The 23,629-nt window shown below is 41.1% G+C and overlaps 2 protein-coding genes across 3 annotated transcripts; one reads left to right on the forward strand and one right to left on the reverse strand.

Moving 5' to 3' along the window:
• The first annotated feature begins 12,351 nt into the window (after positions 1 to 12,351).
• sync (syncoilin, intermediate filament protein) lies at positions 12,352 to 14,560 on the forward strand. The gene is made up of 4 exons (XM_030788482.1): positions 12,352 to 13,104; positions 13,381 to 13,803; positions 14,124 to 14,252; positions 14,507 to 14,560. The coding sequence occupies exons 1-4, from the start codon at positions 12,352 to 12,354 to the stop codon at positions 14,558 to 14,560; spliced, it is 1,359 nt and encodes a 452-aa protein (XP_030644342.1).
• A 1,404-nt stretch (positions 14,561 to 15,964) lies between these two features.
• rbbp4 (retinoblastoma binding protein 4) lies at positions 15,965 to 22,928 on the reverse strand. Of its 2 annotated transcripts, none has more exons than XM_030788878.1 (12): positions 22,848 to 22,928; positions 22,024 to 22,171; positions 21,248 to 21,393; positions 20,976 to 21,149; positions 20,646 to 20,761; positions 20,226 to 20,386; positions 19,514 to 19,640; positions 19,298 to 19,375; positions 19,120 to 19,196; positions 18,941 to 18,998; positions 16,533 to 16,643; positions 15,965 to 16,172 (listed from the first exon to the last, which is right to left on the reverse strand). In XM_030788878.1, exons 1-12 carry the CDS (start codon positions 22,861 to 22,863, stop codon positions 16,110 to 16,112), a joined length of 1,275 nt encoding a protein of 424 aa, XP_030644738.1. In that variant the 5' UTR covers positions 22,864 to 22,928; the 3' UTR covers positions 15,965 to 16,109. The 2 variants fall into 2 exon arrangements, with proteins under 2 accessions (XP_030644738.1, XP_030644739.1); XM_030788879.1 differs by having other exon boundaries at positions 22,024 to 22,168; positions 22,848 to 22,863.
• Between the last annotated feature and the right edge of the window lie 701 nt (positions 22,929 to 23,629).

The following is a 23,629-nucleotide window of genomic DNA, read 5'->3' on the forward strand; positions in this document are numbered from 1 at the left end:
AAAAACACACACACACAGATGGGCTGCTTTGTACACTGGGCTTACAGGATGGAATGAGCAGATGCTACGCTGTCTTCACGTTCATAGTCATATATTGTATTTTATATGTATATTAAATTCATATTTTAAATGACTGACACACAAAAATGGTGTTCTATACATTTACTAAAACACTGGGAAAGAGGTTTTAGTGTGTGTGTGTGTGTGTGTTTGAGTGTGTGTGCATGTGTGTGTATGTGCGTGTGTGTGTGTGTGTGTGTGTGTGTGTGTGTGTGTGTGTGTGTGTGTGTGTGCACGGATGTGTGCGTGCGCTTGTGTGTGTGTGTGTGTGTGTGTGTGTGTGTGTGTTTGCGTGCGAGATGCACCTAAGCTCTGGGTATGTTCTGCAGGGTAATGGAAAAGTGTGTGTGTAGGGGGGGTGGGTGGAGCTGGAGTGAGTCAAACTCTGGTTCAGTCATTTTGACCAGAACACATTGAAATGTTTAAATGCTACCATAGCAACTATAGAGAAAATAGACCCATTCTACTCCCTACACAAATTTCAGAAGTTTCTGAAGAAACTGTAGCAGGAAGACAGAGAGTATTCTCAGTAGAGAGAACACAGTCATTAAACACTGGAGCACAAAGCTCTCTACACAGAAACGGTGATCAGGTTCTCCTACCTTCCTCAGAGACTTTACAAACACACTAATAACGACCATCCACTCCACATAGGTATTGTAAACACTGCCGGTCACCATGTGAAGTAAAAAAAAAAAGAAGTAAAGGAATAAAACCAGTGATTTAAAAAAAATAAATAAATAAAAAGCAAGCACCCAGGAGTGACTTTAAAAAAAGTAAGTAAGTGAACATCAGTAAGTAGAATAGCATAAAAATACAGTGACATCAGCATAATGAGGGGCGTGGTCACAGTGGGAGACTTTTTGAATAGTGGGGATGGGGGGCAGGAGTTTCAGACACAAGTTCTATAGGCAGCTGATGGCTTCCTTTCAGCAGGTTTTACTGTGAGGGCCGGTAGTGTCTCTGCATGTTTGATATGCGTAGAAAGAAAGTTCTGGAGCCTGGAAGCAGAATAGCTGAATGCCTGAGCAACCTCTGCACAGATGCAGGTGTGAGAAACGGAAAAGGAGACCAGCTGCACAGGAATGAAGTGTGAGGAGGTGTAGTCCTGGAGGAGGTCGGTGAGTAAGGAGGTGCGAGGTCTCTGTAAGGCCTTGTTATTCGAGGAGGAAGATCTTCAAACCTTGAAATCCTCAAAACCGTACCATCCTTACGACTCCCTGTCTCTCAAGGCTCTTCACACTGAACAATAGAGCAGATTCAGGCATTCAGGTATTCCTCTATAATGCCCTCTAACAAGCAGGCATTCCTCGTTGTCATGGAAACCTCATATCTTGGACAACTTTCAAGAGAAATGATATGACTGGCATAATGGGACTACTATAAAGTGGGTCGAGAGTTTCCAAAACCACACAAAAGAAAAAGAGAAAAAAAAAACACCTCAGGATCGAGCCTACGTTTGTTTGGCACCTACTTTTGCAGCTCAAAGCACTTCACTCTTAATGTCACTGTATGCACGAGCATATAGTTCCAAAACAAGACCACTAAATTCCCCTAACGGTCAGACTGATGAGAGCAGAGGCAACAGGCAGGAAATCCCGCCTGCCGACTGGAATAAGCCCTCTCTCCCAGCTCCGCATTATTTTTCTCTCCAACTCTTTGTCCTCAGGCAGACTGGATTTCTTTCTGCACCATTGAGTCGCCCTGCGGATGACACAGTGCTACACACACTCACACACACACACACAGACACACACACACACAGACACACACGCATGCATAAAAGGTATCTTGTGCACACGTACACACCTCTTTAACACTATGAAGCATGCATGGCAAAACCCTGTAGATATCACACACAAAGATGAAATTAAGCACACCCTGTTACCAATGCCAGCCATTGTCTTAGTAAACTATGTTTGGCCAAATGCTGATGAGCTCCAAACAGGAGAGCTCTCAGAGTGAAACACTTCTTAATGAGATTCTCAGAGTTCCACTGAACCCTCATTACAAAGTCGGAAGCGTAATGAAAAAGAAAATCTTGGCGAGGACTCTTACCTCTGTCTCTCTCTCTCTCTCTCTCTCTCTCTCTCTCTCTCTCTCTTCCTCTCTCTCTCTCTCTCTTTCTCCCTCTCCCTCTCCCTCTCTCTGCATGTGAAGCACATTGAGAGATTTAATTAAAATGATTTTACACTGTTATTAGATGGTTTCATTTAGAAACTTCCATGCTTCATGCCTCTGTTCTTAATAAGTGCTATGATGTGCCAAACGCAGGAGAAATACCCACAGAACTGACACTGTTACGCTCTTATTGGAATTTATTCCCAAATGCCTTCCAACATTCAGTCAGGTTGAGAGAATTTGTCTAAATTATAGTCCAGCAGCTAGTCCTGCAATGTTTCACCAGCAAAATTACATACTTGGCCTTGAGCGCGCGCATGACTTCATATAATTAACATTTGTTTCGGGTGATTGAATCCAAAATTAAAACTATTCTTTTAGTCAGTCGTTTATTTTCAGTCCTTTATTTACCCCTCAGGCATCTCAGTGTCTCAGACGTATTGATCAGCAGCATTCTTCCCCCTTAAGAAACATTCCAGGGCAGCCCGATCCTGCCTGTTTATCTCAGATCAGTATAAATCCTGATCTGAATTGTAAATACGGTCCTAAACTGATTCCAGACCATTCTACGGGGGATATTTTCACTGACTCTGTTGAGTCACATCTGGATGAATCCTCTGAGGTAGTGAGATCCATTGAAGCCAGAACTGTGAGTCTCCTCTTAGAAATGCACAATGCTAACGAAGACCCGATGCGGGAGACCAGAGTGAGTAAGAAATAAGAAATAAGTTTTATGAGATCCAACAAAGCAGTCCTCCCTCCCTGCCTCCCTCCCTCTATTTATAACATCTGCCACATCTGGCCAAAAAACAGAACGTGAGTGTTTGTAATAATGGAGTATGAGTATGTCATGTAGCCATAGATAAGTCCCACAAAGAGGTTATTGTCTAATTGTTCACTGTAAATAAACAGTGACCACAAAAAGCAAAACCGGGACAGATTTAATGTGTGTTAGGGGGAGTGGAAGAGAAAGGAGACACAGCAGGATTATGTAACAGATACAGGGGGGGGGGTTAATTGTAACAGTATGGATGGAATATGGAGAGGAAGAACTGAATCCATCCTTCTTTTCTCTCTCTTTCTCTTCTTTGCTGAGTGAACAGTATTTGAGGAAGGTCAGACAGACAGGCAGTTCACAGCGCTGGGCCCAGTTTAGTTCATTATCCTCTCTTCCTATTCGTTCAGTTCAAAAGCAGGCACATGTCCAGACACGATGTTTGCTCTACTCTTCTGTTTTTAAAGCCACTTAGTCTTTGGGGCTTTTGCAGAAAGGATGAATGTCCCGGCATTCCTGGACCTTGCTCCATTTACACATGACACAAAGGACGACAGACAGAAAAAAAAGAAAGAAAGAAAAGAAAGAAAACCTGATGTTTGTGCCCCCTTTTTTTCCCCAAACTGAACATGGGGTAAAGGAAAGAGACGGGTGAAGTGGGAAGAGATACAGTTAGTGCTGATGGATACATTTTACAGTACTGTGGGCTCCTCTTCCTTTTTTGGGATAGTTTAATTATGGAGTTCACCAAGGGAGGCTGGGCACACAATAGCTTCTTTGAAAAGCTATTGTAGAGTCCAGTACAAGACTTCTTCTCTGGTGATGTTCCAGAACTCAGTGGTCCAGATGTGAAAGTTCTGGTCTGGGAGTGGGCATAAGGACAGCGTATTCCCAGACTTTGGTTTTTGTATGGCTCCCTGAAGTATACATGGTCATCTATTGACTACGGACAAACACATTCTTACAAATACACATAAAGATGTCTTAGCTGGCTTTCTCAGGTCAATTATGGTCTTAACTGCACACACTGCTACCAGAACTCCAATAAAACAAAATAAAGCATTTCAGCAGTGGTGGGAAAAGTATTAAATACTCAAGTTGAAGTAGAAATAATGTACAAAGACTTCTCATCAAAAATATTTCTTGAGTATCAGCATTCAAATGTATCTAACCATCAAACTTAAAACAATGTCATTTCTAATATCATGGACTGAAATAAACAACAAAGCAGGCAGGCGTTGAATGTGACATTTGATGACATATCCAAACAACAACTGATACATAGCTGTGTAGTGTATGTGTAGAGTTATGTCTCATTTCTATATCTTAATCAGATTAGTAACTTTTGTGTGGTAGAATCCTATGTACAGAACAGAATGCCACTTGGGTACCTCAATAAATGAAAAAAACCCTAAAATGCATGTGTTGAAATGACAGTTACTTGGCTCAAGATGTTTAGATAGCAAGCAAGACCACGGGAGGCAAGGTAACGCTCATCTCAGTTCATAATGATATTTGTTAAGTGGTGTACAGGGTACTGCGATTGACTGGTGACCTGTCCACGGTGTTTCCCCACCTTTCGGCCATGGAATTCTGGGATAGGCTCCAGCCCCCCCCCCCCGGGACCCCAGAAAATGAAGACCGGCCAGGTAAATCCTCTTCATTTTTTGCCATTTTGTGCTTCATTTGAAAATGATTTCCATTCTAAAAATTTGTAAAGATACAAATACGAGAGAAAAACATTGTAATCATTAATAAATAAACCCTTATTTCAAGTGTCGGGTGAAGTTAAAAGTTTACCTTCACAGAACTAATCGAGCAAAGAACAGATAACCGATGAAGTAATGAAGTATTTCACTTCAGAATAAAAGAGTTCTACCAGAGTAAGACTGCTAACCTGGATGTCAAACAAACAGATGGGCTGGAAGTATGTTTAACATCAGATGAAATACAGTCTTCTGACCTAAGCACAATCGCTGTAGAAAGTAAATTTGCCCAGCAACAAAAATGAACATAAAAAATCTCATGTTCTGCTCGTGCTCTACTCTGCGCTGACGCTGAGAAAAACATCGTGACTTGAAACCATAAGTTCTGACAGCCTTCATGGCCTCCTTTCTCAACTCCTCTGACTGCTTGACATTTGGGATTGACGGCGAGCTGATCTTTTTCGGGCGGTGTAGGAAGAAACAGAGAGAATCTCTCCGTCTCTTTCTCATGACTCTCCGTCAGAGCGAGGTCAAGCAGCGGTCTCTGCTGACATTTCCTACGTGAATTATGACTTCGAGAGTGGTTCTTAAATACTGGAGTGGAAATAGCATACCTGAGAACTGCAATAACAAGGAACATATCTATTCCTTTGCTCAAGTGGTTGTGTAATAGCGCTCTATGTACACAAAAGTGTGTGTACGTTAAGATAAGAGTAGCTGCTAGCAATGGCTGCTTCTTGTCCTCATCGTGTAAAAAAAAAAAAAAAAAAAAGTTAACAACAAACTTACTCATGTGGATAAAGGAGAAAGCAGAAATGCTTCAGCATTATGGCATTTTGACCAGCAGCCTGATGGCTGATGTTGGTTGCTTTTAAACAGGGATTACTTTTGATTAATGTGCATAGCAATGGCTGCTTCACTGGATCCTCATATTAAAAGATTCTGTAACTAAGTCATCAATTTGTCATAACAACTGTCTTAAAGAGCCAAATACAGTTTGTATCAGTTTAGGATAGCATGCATAAAAGTAACAGTATCTGTTTATGTGAATATGTCCAGCCTCACACATAAACTTTGCAATGAGTGCTTGCTGTAAATGCTGTGAGGTCAGTGTTTACACTCCATGGTGAATGGGTCAAACAAAGTGTTACCAGTGGACATGAACTTCATACCTATGTCTGAACCATGATTTGGCTTCTGATTCATGTAAGGAACAGTGAAAGAATGTACAGATTCATCTATCATGTGTAGCTTCCATTAAGGACCATTCTTGGACATGAAGTCTGTTCTTGTATGGAAAGAACAAACATATAATGAAATCTGAATGATATACACACACACGTATACATATACATATACATTTACATATACGCACACACACACGCACACACACAAACACAGACACATATAGGTTTCCACAACAGCAGAGAATTTGCACAGGTGTTACTACAGAATTTTTGGATGGCAGATGGCGATTTTTACATGACTGATGAAAATAACTTACTCAGTTGACCTGTGAATATTCTTTCTCATATATAAACAGCCGAGAGCTTTATTACACATCGAACTGTGGTGAAATGGTGACCTGTGCATTATAAAAGGTAGCCACCAGTGGAAAGGGGATGCTGGAAGGTTTAAAATAGGCATAGTGATGTTTATACACGTGTAATGAGACGTTTGGAGTTCAAGCTACTGCAGGGTGTGACTCTGTTGTTTTGGAAGATGGAAAGCTCACGCAGGGAAACAGGGCCAGTTTTCCATACAGCAAAGTGAAGTCGCTTCCTTTCCAGTCATGCTTTTGACCACCAACACTGTTGGCCAGAACCTGACCCAGACCTGTGAGACTATAGACTGAATACAGCAGAGCTCAATTTCTCTCTGTTTGTCAGATTAATCACGCGACCCTGAGTGTAACCAACACACCCTCTGCATGTTTTTTTTTTTTTTTTCTCTCACAAAAACCCAAGAGGTAGTTAGAGCCAGGGCTTTGTGTTTGTGGATGCTTGCGTGTTTTATGTTGTAAACAATAAACAAATGGTTATTCAGAACATTTCGGTGAACAGGCTGGAACTCTGCACAGAGTTGTTAAAATACACAATGACACCACAATGAAAGATACAAACTCTGTCAACATTATTAGGCGTGTCCTCATAAAATCTATGGCATGGATCTAGGTGATAATGTAATTTTTTTTTTTTCATGAGAGTATTTGTGACAATATTTTAAAAAAGAGCTTCTCACACCTTAAAAAATAAAGTGGCGAACATATTCAAGAGGGTCATTAAAAAAAAAAGCTGATATCCTGTAGACTACAATTAATCAAAGATGCCAACATTTGGGCTTATAGGATCTTCATGTCCATGGACCTACGGTGTGATCTAACAGTTGCACAGGAGCTGCTTGGCCCGTTAGGCATGGCTAAATTAACCAACGACCATGTGGCTGGTTGAGATCTGCACAATCTGGACTACCATCATAGCAGCAGCGAATCATTTGATCCTCTGACATCTGTTAAACAACTTCAACACTATTCTTTTTTTTTTTTCTTTTTTTTAAAGAACTTAATTTTGTTGATTTTTCATGTTCAGATAGAAATTCTTTAGAGGGTCAGGTATGAGCAAACTGTTTATAACGATAAGCCATATGTATGGCTCAGAAGTATTTACCAGAAACCAGAAAATAATAAATAGATAAATAAATAAATAGATAAATAAGTAAATAAATGGGATGACTGAACAGGTGAAAAGGGCTGGTGGTTATACATGAGGCAAAACACCTGAAATGAGCCCCCAAGAGAACAACACACTGAGGAATTCAAACTCCAAGATTTGAGACACGATACTCAGAGAAGAACAAATTCCCTCTTAGTGATATATGTTTAATACCATCATGTTTTCTGCCAGTGAATGCTTGTACACTTCTTAAGGGGAGACTTTGTGATATGTGAAGGGATTGAGGAGACAGGCTTCTACAGAGAAGCAAGAACCTGCCTGTAAGAAAAAAATAAGGAAAGAGAGAGAGAGAGAGCGAGAGAGAGAACAACTGACAAAGAATAAAATAGGAGAACTCAAGGGCAGTTTCATACCATCATGTAAAATGACTTTAAGAGATCTACCACCTTAAAATGAAGGTGTTGCCTCTGTCTGAGTAGCTGTTTAACTTTTTTGTGTGTGGCCTTTTAGTAACCATGGTAACTTCAGCAGTTTAATGTGTGACCACAGTCGAGTTCAGCTGCAGTGTAATGTTGCCATTGCAGCTCCTTTAGGAACATGAGGGGGAGGCCGTACGTTGGGTAATTATAAAGACTTTGTTAAGAAACATCTGCTCCTGCTCACTGTTTTCATCAGTTTCACATCTAATAATTGTAAGTATGAACAGTGCATAAACAAACGGCTCAGTCCAGTTTTCATTGCCAGAACAAACAGTCATCTAATACTGGGGAGTACTGGTACTATGAATATGATATCACCATAACTATCACAAGCTCATTATTTCGCATAACTATATTCGTTTCTTTGTTTCTTAGTAAAAGTGTGATTTGACGAACTATCAAAACAGCTCTGGTAAAACAGAAGTCCAGTGTTTCCATGTACGAAGCCCATACACATAGAAAGCTCAAAGCTGCAGGGTAGAATGATACATTTTCTTGAGGTAAACGTGTAAAGCGGCGTGTGATTTGAATCATAAAAGCTGTCAAGCAGTTGTATATTAAACATTAATGTGAGTGTTACCTAACTTCAACACACATTCTTCGTTGGTTTATTTACAGAGCTGAAATACTTTCACCACCTTAAACGAAAATGTATTATTATTTCTGCTTTTTTCAAAAGAAAGAAGGAACCAAAAAAACAAAGAAAGACAGAGGCTGTCCACCATGCATATAAACATGCAGAGAGGAGCGAGAGAGAGAGAGAGAGAGAGAGAGAGAGAAAGAGAGAGAGAGAGAAAGAGAGTACAAGGGGACCCCCAACGACTCTGCGCTCAGTCTACTGGATCAATGACTATAATGTAGTAGAGCAGAGAAAAAGGGTCTTTGAGACCACCAACAGACGTGGCATGTACGGGTGCAGCCCCTTGAGTCAAGGGCCACATTCGCACAGAAAATGCAAATGTCCCACTGTCTATGTCTCCATGGAGACCGATATCCAGAGGAGAGCTGTAGGATTTGGGCACAAATCACTTTCTTAGAGTTTCTCCTGTCACAAGGCTGAAAAGAAATTCTTCACTCTTATAAGTATTAACATGAACCTCTTAGCATAATTCGCCTCACACACGTTTTCTTTTCAGTCATATTGTTGTTGTTGTTGCTGCTGCAGCGAAAAGTTTTCATGGTTTTAAATTTTTCCTTTTTCTTTTCATTTTCGATTTCATTGTTACATTCTGTGTGTGTGCTATGAGGTGCTGAAGACTAAAAACAGAATGGTGCCCTCTACTGGTTAAAACAAATTCAAGAAAAAAAAAAAACACCACCACCACCACCAATGACAACAACAACAACAACAACAACAACAACAACAACAACAACAACAACAACAAAGAAACTATTGTCTGAACAAGCGGAGTCACAAGGCAAAAATAGAAAGAGGTGAATCGAAACAAACACAAACACAGACACAAACACAGACACAAACAAAAACAATGTACAGCGTAATAGAGCCGTGTTCTCTTCTTATGCAATAGCCTTCAAAGCGTTCAGAGTTAAAAAGCTTCAACCTAAAAACAGAAATACACAATAAGAGACACAGAGGCCAAAAACAAACAAAAAAAAATAGAAAGAAAGAAAACCTTGAGCCTTGTAAATCTCTCTTAAAGTCTGTAGAGAGCCACATGTGATTACCCTGCTCTTAAACTGAGAGATTTACACTCTGTATACTCCCTCTCACATCAGCTCTTGCCTGAGGTTCAGGAGCCGTCATCTTCTCAGATCTACAAAGACCTAAAGAATAGTCAGTGTCTGATATCATTCAGTGGCTGATCTCATCAGAATGGAATTAATGTGACAGATTCTCTTGATTGGAACCAAGCGAATCCTTTTCAAAACATTTTCTTTTCAGCAAAAGAGCTTAGAAGTGTGTGTGTGTGTGTGTGTGTGTGAACATGAGAGCATGTGAGCATGTGCGTATATGTGAGTGCGCGCGTGCGCGTGTGTGTATATGTAAATATTATCCTTTGGGTAGTTCTGATGTTGGCGTATGGTGTCTGTGCAGTGGTTTAAGGGAGGATGTGTTTTCATGAGCTCCACATACATCATGTGTGGGTGTGGAAACTTATAATACTGTCTCTCCTAAAGCTCCCTGTTGGAATTCTTTCCTAATGGAGTCAGCAAAAAACATGGACATGATGTCTGTACTCTTCCTCCTCTGCACTTTTTGTATTTATCAACCTGACAGGACAGCTCTAAACTCTAATGAATAGCAACTAAAATTCATGCATTTAATTTACTGGCTGAAGGACATTTTGTGTGAGATTCTGGGGCCATCTAGTGATAGACACTCAAATCTTCAGATCCTCCCAAAGATTTTTCATCTGAGTTGATCTTCCATTTAGCAGGACATGACTGCCAAATAAAATGGTGTTGAGAGACATGGAGATTTTTCTTGTATTGAATTTCTACACTTCTTTAGATAAGCAGGATCAGTGTTTTATCACATATCAGATAAACTTAGTTAGTCTTGGCTGAGAACAAGTTCCTCTAATCTCTCTTGCAGAGGCCATCTAAAGTGCAGCGTCTATTTAAAGCTGTTGGGTTAATGTGTAGGCATTAGGGGAATTCATAACCGTTGCTCCTGATGCGTAAATAAACACTTCATAATTTACCCCGACTTTGTTCTAATGGCTCCACTGAGTGAGGAGTCACTTTTCCTCTCCCTCTCCTGTTTAACTTTATCCTCCGCCGGGCTTGACAGCACTCATGCTTTTGGTCCATGCCGGAATATAGGTCAGCCGTGTTTAAAGTAAGACTTGATGATGTCAAAATGTTGCTTGGGACCCTCCCCTCAATCTTGATTGGACAATGCAATGTGCCACTCTTTCTATGCCCACCTCTCTTGTGTCCTCTTTGTTGTTATTGGGGTGTCATGTCCTTGTCTTACAGTGATACTTGCACTCTATTTGTTCATTCGTGGAAAGACCTCCCTCTGAAGTTTCATTGGATGCTTTTTGAACATTGGCATCCATTGGTCCTAAACAGATTTTGGTGAGCTCAAATTGTGCCCTGTGTTACACTGACTCATATTTCCCCTCCTACTGTTTATTAATAAGTGTACACAGATTCAGAGTTACCCTGGCGACTCATACCAGCGCTAGAACCGGGACGGGGTAGCAGATCCTTGTTCTCTCTCTCTCCCCCATACACGCATTCCCTTTCTTATTCTCTGTTTCTTTTTCATAACTGTGAATGGATTTAAGCAAAGAATTGTGGTTCGTAGAAACTTAAGACGAGCTTTGGGTAAGTTCAATCATGTTTATAGTATATTTTTAATTTTTTCAGTAGCACCTTTTGTTCTGTGAGAGAAACTATTGTTTGTGCTCTGTTAATGTAAAACAAATAGTCATTTGGTAATAGGAAAAACAAGGTTAATGTTCCCGTAGATGTATATTGATGATGATCTGAATGTACTATCACTTTAAGTTGATGGCAGTAGGCATGAGCAGTTTTGAATGTCTGAAGGGATGAAGCATTGCTAGACTCCGTCCTCCAGCTCTGCTTCAACCTATGGACGGAGCCACAGCAGTTGGTGGCTTTGCGATGACACACTGCACCTGGCATGGTAACTGGTGGATTGCCCACTGCTTCTAATGTCAATGGGCTTTCACGGGATATAAAACCTCAGGGTTTCACATTTCTTAGCACATCATCTTAAGATGATGCTATTTGGATTTTGATCTAATTAGAATATCCGTGATGACTTTGCTCAATTACTGCTCTTTGCTCAGTTACTGCTCTTGGATTTGTTTTTCCTGTTTTGCCTGGATCTCCTGTTGCCTGGATTCTTTTATTTGTGTTTGTGTGCATGATGTTCCCCAAAGAAACAGCTGACCATTAGGTTCAATGTGTTTGAGAGTGAACATATATGTGCATTTGTGTCGGTGTGTACAAGTGTGTGTGTGTGTGTGTGTGTGTGCATGATCTTGCTGAGAGCATATGTATCTGTGTGTGTGTGTGTGTGTGCGCGCGCGTGTGTGTGTATTTGTGTTTGTGTTTTTTATACTTCGTCATCACTCAGCTGTCCACATGGGCAGGTGCAGCTGCCCCTGAATGACACGCATGCCTGGCCGTCTCTTTGGTTTTTCCCTGTCTCACTCCTCAAACCCTGTCCCAAGAGCATATCACAGGAATCTAACACTCAGAGCACTGGACTGTCGAACATGCTATGCAGTGGGACACTGAAACACGTTTACACTTAAAGACAAATGTTTTATCTCACCGCAAACCAGTGAATGGTAACAAAAAGGAAAGGTAATTGTCATTCCAATTTACAATTTACAATTTTGTTATTTGGCAGACGCTTTTAGCCAAAGCGACTTACAATCAGTGATTCCAGTCATTCCAGTCATTCCAGATCGATGTTCTTGTCTCAACAAAACCAGCGGGCCAAGATTCCATTAACGTTTGTGTTACAGACATCTAAATAACATTGTGTAGTCATTCTGTCATTAATATATATAACAGATCTTTTCGGTTAAGTCATGGAGGCCCAGGAAGCTGATGTCAATGTTCATAACGGCCATGAGTCACTCACAGAACCGGAGGCAAAGCTGCAGCCCCTGTTTATTGAGGAAGGAGAAGAAGAAGATCATTTTGAAGATTGTCTGGAAGAGATACAGGCTACTTTTCAGTCCTGTGAAACAATGGACTATTCTCACAAATACAGAGAAGCCATGCATGCTGAATTCAATGACCTCTTGGAGCAAATGTTGACACAGCTGGACAACTTTGAAGCCACTCATGAAACCAAGTCAAAGCCACTAGCTTTCACAACAGAAATGGAGTCTAAGTTTGCAAGTTCAATGGAGATGTCTGGAACTACAGAGTGCATGCCAGAGTTAGAGGCTGAGATGATGGTTTCTATGGCGATAGACGAGGCCAGGGGCTCTCCTTCAGAGGTGGGAATCGAGTTGTCTGAAGCTGTAATTAGAGAGCTGGGGACAGCGTTTGAGGGCTGCATTGAGGAAGTGAGCCGACTGGAGCAGAAGAGGGACGAACTGGTACAGGAGCTCCTGGAGTTGGAGAAGCCTATGGCGGAGGAGGTGCAGGGTCTCAGAGAGGAGCTGAGGAAGGCACAAGCGCTGTTCTCCAAAGTTACACTGGAGAGGGACAGTTTGCAAGAGGAGACCCGCCTTGCTAAGAGACGGCTTTATGACATAGCCAAAGAGTGTGCGCAGAGTCAGGTGACTTTGGCCTCACAACAGCAGGAAATGGAACAGGTCAAAGTCACACAGGTACAGAGAGGAACTCTCAGTTCTTTATAAAACTGTAAAATATAACTCACTGGACTTAGCTATGGCCATTCATCAAACCAGTCTACAATATTACAGTAATTCAATTTGATTCATCTCAACAAATACAGTCATTTTTAATGAGTCCTTATAGCTCCCTTCGCATAGTACACCTTAATGCTGTTTAATAATGTTGTTCTTTTGATGAATAATATTCTCTATCTCTTTCATTATCTGTCACAGTGAATCATACTAACTTGCAACACTTTCTTTGAATAGCAAGAACTGGAGGCTCAGCTTGAGCAACTGAATAAGGAGATCTCCCAGCTGCACACAGACCACCAGAATCACCTGGAAGCCCTGCACAATGAGCAAGATAGCGTCAGCCAAGCTTCGAGCATACATCGGACCCGGTCGTACTTATCGCAGGGCCGACGGGCCTCCTCTGATCTTCAGCAGTACCTGCAGGAGGGGATAAAATCGCTGGAGGAATGGTATGAACCAAGGCTTGTTGCTCTGCTGAAAAGACGAGAGAACAGTGCTGAGGCCCTCAGCAAGGCTAAAGAACTCTGCCAGGAGCTGAAGGCCCGTCTGGGACCCCTGAGAGAAGAGGAACAGAAGCTTAGGCTCCAAAGGGCCCGTCTGGAGGACAGGATCCAACTAATGGAGAGACAGAGGAAGGAGAATGTGGGACAATTTAGGGTAAGAGAAACAAAGATTATATAAAAGATCATGTCGGTCCACTTTATCACTTTAATCTAGCTGTAAGCCTTATGGCTTGGCTCTCAAGACATCAGTCACTGATCAATATAATATAATGTAACAAACAAGGTTTGGAAGCAGTTGATGACTTGGAAGTATAAGATATACATTTCTATTGTCTGTCAGTAACTTACTGAAGAAACTTTAGGAAAGTAGAGCTACAGATTTACCCTTGGTGTTTTTTTTCCCCCCGGAGGTATCGTTATCGATTGACAAACTGTTATTTTTATGGTGTTTGTGAATACTCTGGCCTTTTCCAGGAGAGGGTGGACCTTCTGGAGGAGAACAGCAGAGAACTTAAGACTGAACTTCAAATTCAGAGAAATAAGACCAAAGAAATGGAGTTGCTGAGGGACAGCCTGACCAAAGAGCTGCACTTCCTCAGGCAAGTGTTTGATCTTCTAAAACATTTTCACCTAAAAAGTTCATCTCTCAGTTATTTGTCATTAATAATAATATCTGCTGTAAGGAGGCAATATTTTTTATTATTATAACTGTATTAATCGTTTGGGTTGTCCAAACACAGTTTTTTTTTTCAGCATTTAACAGTAACGTGTTAATTACTATTTGTTACTGTTTCAGACCATAATGCCTTCCAATGAAATTTACACGGTTTTGATTGTTTTCCCTGTTCTGCAGAGAGAGCATTGAAGGCCATAAAAAAGAGGAACCTGTGCTTGTCGAGGAAAAAAATTGAACAGTTGAGCTGTTTAAACTTCATATCAAGTTTGATCTCAGTAGTGTATTAAAACTGTCGTTTACCTACTCTCTCTATGTGACAAATACATTTACCAACCAATACATTATCTAGGCACAGAAGCATGAAATCGAAATATTAAAAAGTAGTCAAGACAGTAACTGCATATAACAAAACATGCAGTCACTTAATCCCTCAAAAAAACAGGAAGGGATTAATGAGTCAGTTACTTGGGCGTATAAGATGGATGCTCCAGACTGGTACATCTGGTACCCTTTTTTGAAGTCGAGCTTGTCTGACTAATGAAAGTTGAGGAATAAACCTTTTATACACAACACTCTGAGACTAAAGTCTTGTGATTACTTTATAACAATGAGCAAGAAGAAAGAGACGACAGTACGAGGACTTATTTGGACATGGTGCAGGAACTTTCCAAACAAGCTGACAGGATGACGAGAGGAGAGTTTAGATAAAGCAGTATTAGACTAGGTGGGGGGAGAAAAGCTTCCCAGAATACACACACTTTAATATAATAAATTTTCTCCTGTAAAATGATTTGTTAATGTTCACTTTACGGGGTGCCAAGGCTGCACAGGTTTAAGCCCTAGCAGCATGGGTAAAGAAAACAACTTCGCCATGAACTCTGTTGTATACTCAAGTGTGGAAACATTAAGTTTCAAAGCTGGCTAAACAGATACAGGTACCTCCGTACCTCCATACAGCTTCCGTCAATACCATTGTGTAGGACAGTTCATATACTGACTATACAGGGCATGATTTATTACTAAAGCAACAACTCCAATGAGCTGGTATCAGTGGAAAAGGTTTATTTAAGACCTTCAAAATCTTTATTCAGAACACACTGTACAACTGTATGGACATAAGAGAGAAAAGGGACACTGAGGGGCCACACAAGGATATCACAATATTAAAAACACACAAAAAAAAACAGACATCACCTACACATTACTGTGAATAAAAAGGACAAAGTTAAAAAGAGTTCAGCTTTGATATATAGGTTTTTTTTTTCAATCTGTGGACCTCTGACTTCATCATGAATGAAATGAGCTATGAAACATCTTTGATGTGTTTCGAAAAAATGACCTTCGACAGAACTCATCATCTAACCCATGTTGCTTACTGCAAGCCACTTAAGAGATATAGCCATTTGCCTCTTTTGTTTTGTATTTTGACAAAACACTCTATTCAGCTGAAAGCAAAGCATAAATACCAGAGATAGCCAACCACCATTCAGCTAACAGTCACTTTTGTGTTACTTCAACATTACCTGACGATCAGAATTTTTAGAAAAATACACTTTTTTGCACAATACTGTAAAAAGTCAATGTAAGGGAGATCTCTGTGTGAACTTTTTTTTTTTTTTTTTACATTTTTTGAAGGACATTGCTTGCTTAAGTTCTTCAACTGGAGTGTGAGTGATTGATGGTAATATTGTTCCATGTAGCTCTGAGTCGTGAGACACGGGTGGAAAACACGGTCATGAAGAAAGGGTGGGGTGTGGTAGGGGTCCAGAGTTCCGGATTGTTCCTCAGCCTTGAACCTCTGTGTCTGCAGCTCCCTCTGGGTCCTCGTCGTTATAGATGTTCTCCGCCTGGGGGGAAAAAAAAAAAAGTGGTGGTGGGGGGGGGGGATTCATTTGGAGGAGGAAATTTTAAAAGCCACCAAAACTTGAGTAAGAGACACTAAAATGTGCGTGGAATACTTTAAAGAAAAACTGGATCATCAAGCTAATTCTCCTTAATCTTCAAACAGCAGGTTTCTACTAATGTTTTAAAAGTGGAATTATAAGAATGTTTGTTGTCTAAAGGCGGGAGGAAATGTGTCTATATAATATAAAACATTCGGTATTCTTTGATAAAGTCTGTACAAAATGTATACTAAACAACAGATTTGGGAAAGAGCGAATAATGTTCAGCTAGTGGTAAAGTGAATGGGTTTCCTGTATACTCACCATCTGCCAAACCTGCATGATGTTATCCTCTGACACAGAGCAGATGACCCATGGCTCATTAGGGTTCCAGGAGAAGTCTGAGATCTTGGCTGTGTGACCACCGTGGATGAACTAATGGAGGCCGCAAAAAGAAACAAAGAATTAGGGAACAAACCCGAAACATTTACACAAACCGTTGTTCATTCAGTAGACTTGTGTTAAGGCTAAAAGCCCCTCACTGTCTATCTGAATCACGCTAATATGAGGTATAGCGTTGACAGACAAAATAAGACAGCAAACAATATGGGTTTACATTCTTACAAATTAAGAGTTATGCCGGCCTTTGTCCTCAGGAACAGTTTCAGCACTTGCTAGAATTCTGTTAAAAGTAAGTTTAAAAGTATTTCCAGTGGAACGCTGGTCTGTTCTTGAAAGGAAGAAGCCTCAAGCTCCTTGTAAAATAAAGGAGTTAAATGAATCTACTGCGCATAAAAGACCGATGGCTGATGACCAGGAAGCCACAGAAAGGGTCTGACTTCATCCCAACGTTCATGAAACAACCCCTGTATCCATTACGCAGTGTGAGGGCTTGTTACTCTTTGTTTACCGGAACCTCTTAAGGAAACCCTGTTTACACCATAGGGTGAACCCGATCGCTCGACCTGGCTTCTCAATCCAAACACAGATCCGTTGGCGTGTTTAACGGCTGGAAGATGACTCATCAGACAACGTTACTCTCTGACACCATGCAGACGTCATGGTTTTGTGCTTGTTTGCCCAACCCATGTGCTTTGCATTAGTCTTGATTAAAAGGGGCGTCCGACCGGCAGCCCTGACCTGATCATCTGTTCCTGACAAATTATTTTAGTCTGAGCTAATGTGAGTTTCTTACTGAGAGATGCATTTCTGAGGCCCTTCGGTCTTTGGACCAGATACACTGAGAAATGTCTGTCTACTCTTGAGAAGCCTCATCCTGTGCTTCTGGAGCAGTCTTATGGTTTGGCATGTGCTGTGATTAGAGCCCGACCGATAAACGACAATTAAAAAAAAGAAACGGTGAGAGGGAAGATGGATCCTTCAAACATGTTACGAGTGTTGTCGTTGCATAGTTTGTGCGTCTATCAAACATCAAAATTACGTTACAGTAGTCGAGTGGTGTAGGCTGAGCTGTTGACAAACTTGATTGTAGGTGTATTTATGGAACAGTGTGGCGGTTCTAGCGAGTAAACAAACAACGGTCCTGTCATTTCGCCACTTCTAAAAATTCTCTGGAAACATTGCTTACAGCAGCGTATAACGCTGTCCACTGCCAAGTTAAGCTACCCACAAAACTAGCAAATGCCATGTTCGTCAGTGGAAGACCGCTAACACTAATGAGTGGTTAAACCATAGTGTGCAACTTATTCTGTCTAAATGAAGCAACATTAAATATATCTGCGACTTGCATGTCTGTCGTTACAGTCAGTGCATTGGAAGTTATTAAAGCAGAGGGGGCATGTAAATAAACGTGAGCTGAACAAGTATCTAACATGGCTTGGCATCTAGCTCCTCTTTCAAATGTGCAGCCTGAAATCCCAAAGTCGCAAGTCCTTGTTACAGTCATGTAGTATTACATGCATTCAACAGCAGGGTTTACTCTGGTCACTGTATCAGTCTTCTGCATAGTTTTAAGATGGCATGTTCTAGATGGCGCCACATAGTGGTTGAAAAATGGTTTCTCATAGCTTGCATTGGATAGAATTAAGAGTGCTGGTAAAGGGTTAAACTAGATGTGAACATGCTGCCGTTGAAAGTAGTTATTGTGCCAGATTAGGTGCAACGAAATAACTATTCAACGACAAAAAACAAATGAAAAAATACTATCATATAAATTTTTGCCTATGAAGGAGAGCCCTGTTTATCAGATAACTGTAATCACAAGAGTAATCATAAATGCATTATGTCACTCTTAAATAACTACACACAAAAAAGTTAGAGCAAATCTGTGTGTTGTGTTTCGGGGGGGGAGTCGGCTGATGTATCATTAAGATTTTTAAATCCTCAAATATCAAAATCGGTACTGCTCTTAAAATCCTATATCGGTCGGGCTCTAGCTGTAATGATCTGAAATCATTCCTCATCATAGCCTAAGACGTTTTTCAACAACAGTTCATCGATGGCTTTAACAGCCAGTTATAGCTTTAACATAAGGTGGACTGACCTGACAGCAGTATTAAACATTTAAATTCTGTTTCATTTTTTCCCTCCATTTAATAATAACAAAATGTGCTCTCTCTCTCTTTTTGGGTGTTTCCATTATTTTGTCTGCCACCTGTATGCTTCAAGGTGATTACTGTCACTTAAAAAAAAAAAAAAACCCTCGGTAAAGTAGAGGTTATACATTCCAACTTCAGCAGTCCGTTAAACTTAAGTATTGTTTAAATCCTCACCAGCAGCTCAGGAGGTCCGTCCTCTGCATCTTCTGGTGACTGTTCCTCTCCTATTTTACTGCACACAAACATCTCTCATGAGAATTCACATCAAGAGCTCCCAATAACTGACACCAATTACTGTTTTACAGAAAGGACATGATAAGTTTTTGGTCTGGACACTGACAAAGGTAATTTACCTGAGGTCCCAAACATTGAGTCGTCTGTCTGTACCGCTGGAGGCCAGGATTGTCTCGTTATGAGGTGACCACTGAACCTGTGGGTTCATTCAAAACATTGCAATAAAGCAAGAGTTTTCACCATTTAATTCTCCTCTACTCTTTTGCATGCAGAATGTAAAGAGCGTTGTTTGAGTACCTGGAAAATCTCGTCTTTATGCGACTCAAAGGAGTGCAGCTTCAACTTGAGGTTCCTCAGGTCCCACAGTGCAACTGTCTGTTTGGAGGAAAACAGAATGACAGTTTAAAAAAAGCCAGCATAAAAACCAGACTCAATCTGAGAGCAACAGCTAAGCCTACTCTGTAAACCGGCTAACCCTGGAATACATAGCTTAATCATGACAGCTGCTTTCACCTTGTCGGCCGATCCCGTGGCCAAGATGAACTCGCTGTAGGGGTTAAAGGACAGGCAGTTGACCTCTGCAGTATGGGCATCCACTGCATGACTGGGCTTGGATGTGTTGTTAGAGCGGGTGTCCCAGCTGGAAGAAGCCGTGACAGGACGCCAGGGAATTAGTGTCAAGACATGTCTTAATATAGTCATGGATACACAGATATAGACACCAGACAGAGCTGCTGACCAGACTTCATATCAGAACTGTGTTAGATTCAATCTAACACTCATTTAAACAGAGTCATTTAAAAGTCTAAAGTTGGACTTAAAAGCCAACTGCTTTATTATTCTGTACAGTTGGGGGTTTAACATCTGAACAGACACACAAAATGACTAGTACTAGTAACTGCCTCAACTAACAACCAAATGTTGGTCTTCAGTCACACACAAACTAAAAGGTGTTCAACAGTTAACCAATGTTTGATTAAAAGTCAGAAAGAACTTGAATTGATCTTCTGAGTTAGAATATTATGGTCCAAATTATATTCTGTGGAGTTCTCACTGAAGACCTGACACTTAACTTACTACACATGACTGACAACTCCTTGCATTTGGATCTTATCAGTCACAGAACATACACTGCTGTTTTGGAGCCATTTCCGCTTATCAGTTAATGGTTTCGATTGAAGAAAACGGACCAACATTTGCATTACAAAACCGAGAGGAGACATACATCATAAGCTTCTGGTCGTCTGCGACCGATCCGAAGAGCGACTCGTGCAGCAAATGCCAGGAAACGTCCTCAACCACGGCTGTGTGACCAGTGAAGATGGTCTTAGCATCCACTACCTTCCCCTCCTTCGGCACGGTACTGATATCCCAGAGACAAATGGTCTGCGGCAGGACAACAGTAATTAATTAACAATACTACAGACTTGGGAATTTACACATCCAAACACAATGAATAATCATGAACATAAACTGTGTATAGAAATAATAAAACGACCAAGGAAAGGCTTTCTCTATGTTCTCATGAAAAGCTGACCAAACAACACCTCAAAGGCACCGCTTAATGAAAGTCTTCAAGATTGCAAAGTTCAAGAGTACAAAACTTAACGTCTATAAAAGTTTAGCGATGTGTGTGTTGTCTTACGTGGTCGTCGGAGGCACTGAGTAGGCAGCCGCTTAGATTGGGGTTCCAGGACAGACCATATCCTTCCTTCTGATGGCCCCTCAAACGCAGGTCAGGAGTGCACTCTCCAGAGGGGTCTATGAGAGACAAGCATGAGGAGATAAGGTTCAAGCACGAATGACCTTAGAATGACCACTAATACGCCTCCAATAACTTTCTCTCTATTTTACTTTTCTGACTCTGTGAAAGTAATGGTAACTTAAATGGAAAAAAAAGCATCAAGTAAACTTCTGATCAATACTTGAGTTAGGGTCTACAGCTAGACAAACAGCATGTAAGGAGAGCACGTACCAGGTTTGGAGGGGTGTTTGGTGTAGTCGAAGACGAGCACGTCGCTGGTGGGGGTCTTGGTGGCGATGATGCAGGGATTCTGAGGCATGTAGCGTGCTCTGTTCACCTCTCCTTCGTGGTTAATCTTAATCTCAATCTCAATTTTGCCACTCACTGAGCCAAAACCTCCAAACTCTGCAATCAAACAGGAGAGGAAGACGAATCGTCAGTGGGCATGTTCGCCTGTGGTCGTTTTATAGACTAGTTCTTACATCACAGTAACCGTGTCTAACCTCCTTTCTCGCTGTCATAGTGCGACGCATCAAACTGAGCATCGTCGTTAGGAAGCTGGACACTGGCGATTACGAGATGGTTCTGCTCATCTGAAGTGTGTGTTCCCAGGACTAAACGATGCACACTGAAATCCTTCCCCTCGGGTCTAAAGAGTAAAAGACAAGCAAAACAAAACTTTAACACATATTTCATGTTGCAGATGTTTGAAAGTCTGTAGGTACATAAACTTGGAGAAAAAAACAAACAAAAAACAAGGGGAAAAAAACAGAATAAAAACAAACCACTTTCAGAGCACTGATCATTTTTGCACTGTTACAAAGGAGTGCAATGAAAAAAATGTAAAGATGAATCTATTAAAGTACAGATCCAACACAAATTCTTCTATTCAGTCATTACCAACTGCACTCCTTTGACAAAAAGTATAACTGGCCATAGTTACTACTCGCTGGTAGCAGCTTTGATTAGATTCCAAAGAATGCACAAACAAAATGAAGGTAACTCAGAACCTGACTGTGCCAGACCAACTAGCAGTCAATAGGGAAAAAATAAACAGAACATGCAAAGGCTTGCAATGATTTTTTATACCAGGGTTAAGCCTTGCTCACCACACCAAAACAATCTTCAGTCCAATGGATTCACTTTTAACTGTGAAGTCCTGACTAAGGAAATCGTTCAATTTGCCAAAGTCCATCCACGCAGCTCCTACAGAATAATCAGGTAACGGTAACCAGGTAAATGACCTGATTACTACGGTGAGAAAAATAAGAGTATCTACCTGGTAACATCTGGCAGCCACTGTGCAGTGAGGCTTGGCCACTCCAGCGCGTGGGTCATCACCAGGTCGTAGAGGAAAGGGGTGTTCTTCTTCCATATCTTGTACTCTTCGTTTATTACTCTTTCCTCAACCGCATCATCGAACGCTGCTGCAAAATATGCGCACATTTGGATTTCAGTGCCCTTCAAATGAACTACGAGCACACATGTACAAACGCTAATCCCTGTGTGAACTGCCGATCTCCAATATAGTAACTTGTGATATTGTAAACTTTCCCCTACATATACCACACGAACCGAATGTTATGGCGGTACTGTACGTATACACATGATTTCACAGTGAAATGAATTTCAACTCACGTGCACTACAAGGTTACAACAAGTTTTCAAATTATAATTGTCTAAGATATCGAGAGCAATCAAGAGACATTTAATTCACATTAACAACAGCAATAAGTAGTAGAGCTAGCACGCATTAGCACACCCACGTCTTTCAAGCATAGTTAGCTAGTTAGCCAAGTAGCATAGCAATGGAGCAAAATAACAAACATTTGCCCCGTTACTGGAAAACAAAACTGAGTATCAAAGGACACTGTAATGTTCCATATCCATAAAACAAGCTTACAACTACAGTGAACGTAAAGATACAAAACTGTGACAGGTTATCAATGCTAGCTAGTTGTGGCGGGATACGGCCTATGTACAATGTTCATGAGAAGCCGGTACGTAACTTGCCAACCTTGCTAACACATGTTATCAATCCATCTGCTCATTCATCTTAAAAACTCACACCGAGTTGTACAGATCCACGTAAGAGCTACATACCTTCTTTATCAGCCATGACAGCTCAGTCGGTAGGAATCTCAAACTAGAAGCGATCAGCAAACCACCGGTAGTTAGAATGGCTAACTACATTCAGAGACACAGGATGCTGTCTTTGTCTAGTATCAACGCCGTGCACATTCGCGCCAACTCCGCAAGGAACAGCAGCCTCCGCGCAACCAATCAACAAAGGGAGGCGTGAACCGTTTCTACTTCCTCTTCTTTTCTTCTTCTATGATTTTTATCGCAAAAGTTATAGCCTGGAAGTGCATTACCGCAGCCAACTGGATTGTCGACTGTGGAGAGAAGGCTGAAGAATTATATCCAACTAATCACAATGCAAAAAAAAAGGACCTCAGTTGACATGTTTACGATAACCCTTGCTAAGTCAAATTTATTTGATCTGTCTGATGTGGTTTAGATATATATTGGACTCTCTGCTCATCATATTACTTGTATGTGTGCATGCATCATCTGTAGTGCGTGGTTTAAAGCAGTAGGCCTAATGGGAGACCTGTAGGTGTGACTTCCTTCCTCCTGCTTCTTTACCTCAAACGTGTTTGTTCAGCATCTTTCTGAAACATAGACACTTCCTTCTGTGCTCCGTATCCCATAGCTCCTGCCCATTATTGCCGATAGATTATTGTGGACTCAGGCTGATCTCCTCTACCCACTGCAGAGTTTAAAGTATGGAGATCAGGTCTGACAACGTCTTTCTAATAAAGGCCTGAAATTCATGCCAGCCCCAGTGTGTTTGGTCACAGGGTCTCCGACCTGTCTGTGTA

Source organism: Chanos chanos, chromosome 12 (assembly GCF_902362185.1).
Source record: "Chanos chanos chromosome 12, fChaCha1.1, whole genome shotgun sequence".
Classification (NCBI taxonomy): Eukaryota; Metazoa; Chordata; class Actinopteri; order Gonorynchiformes; family Chanidae; genus Chanos; species Chanos chanos.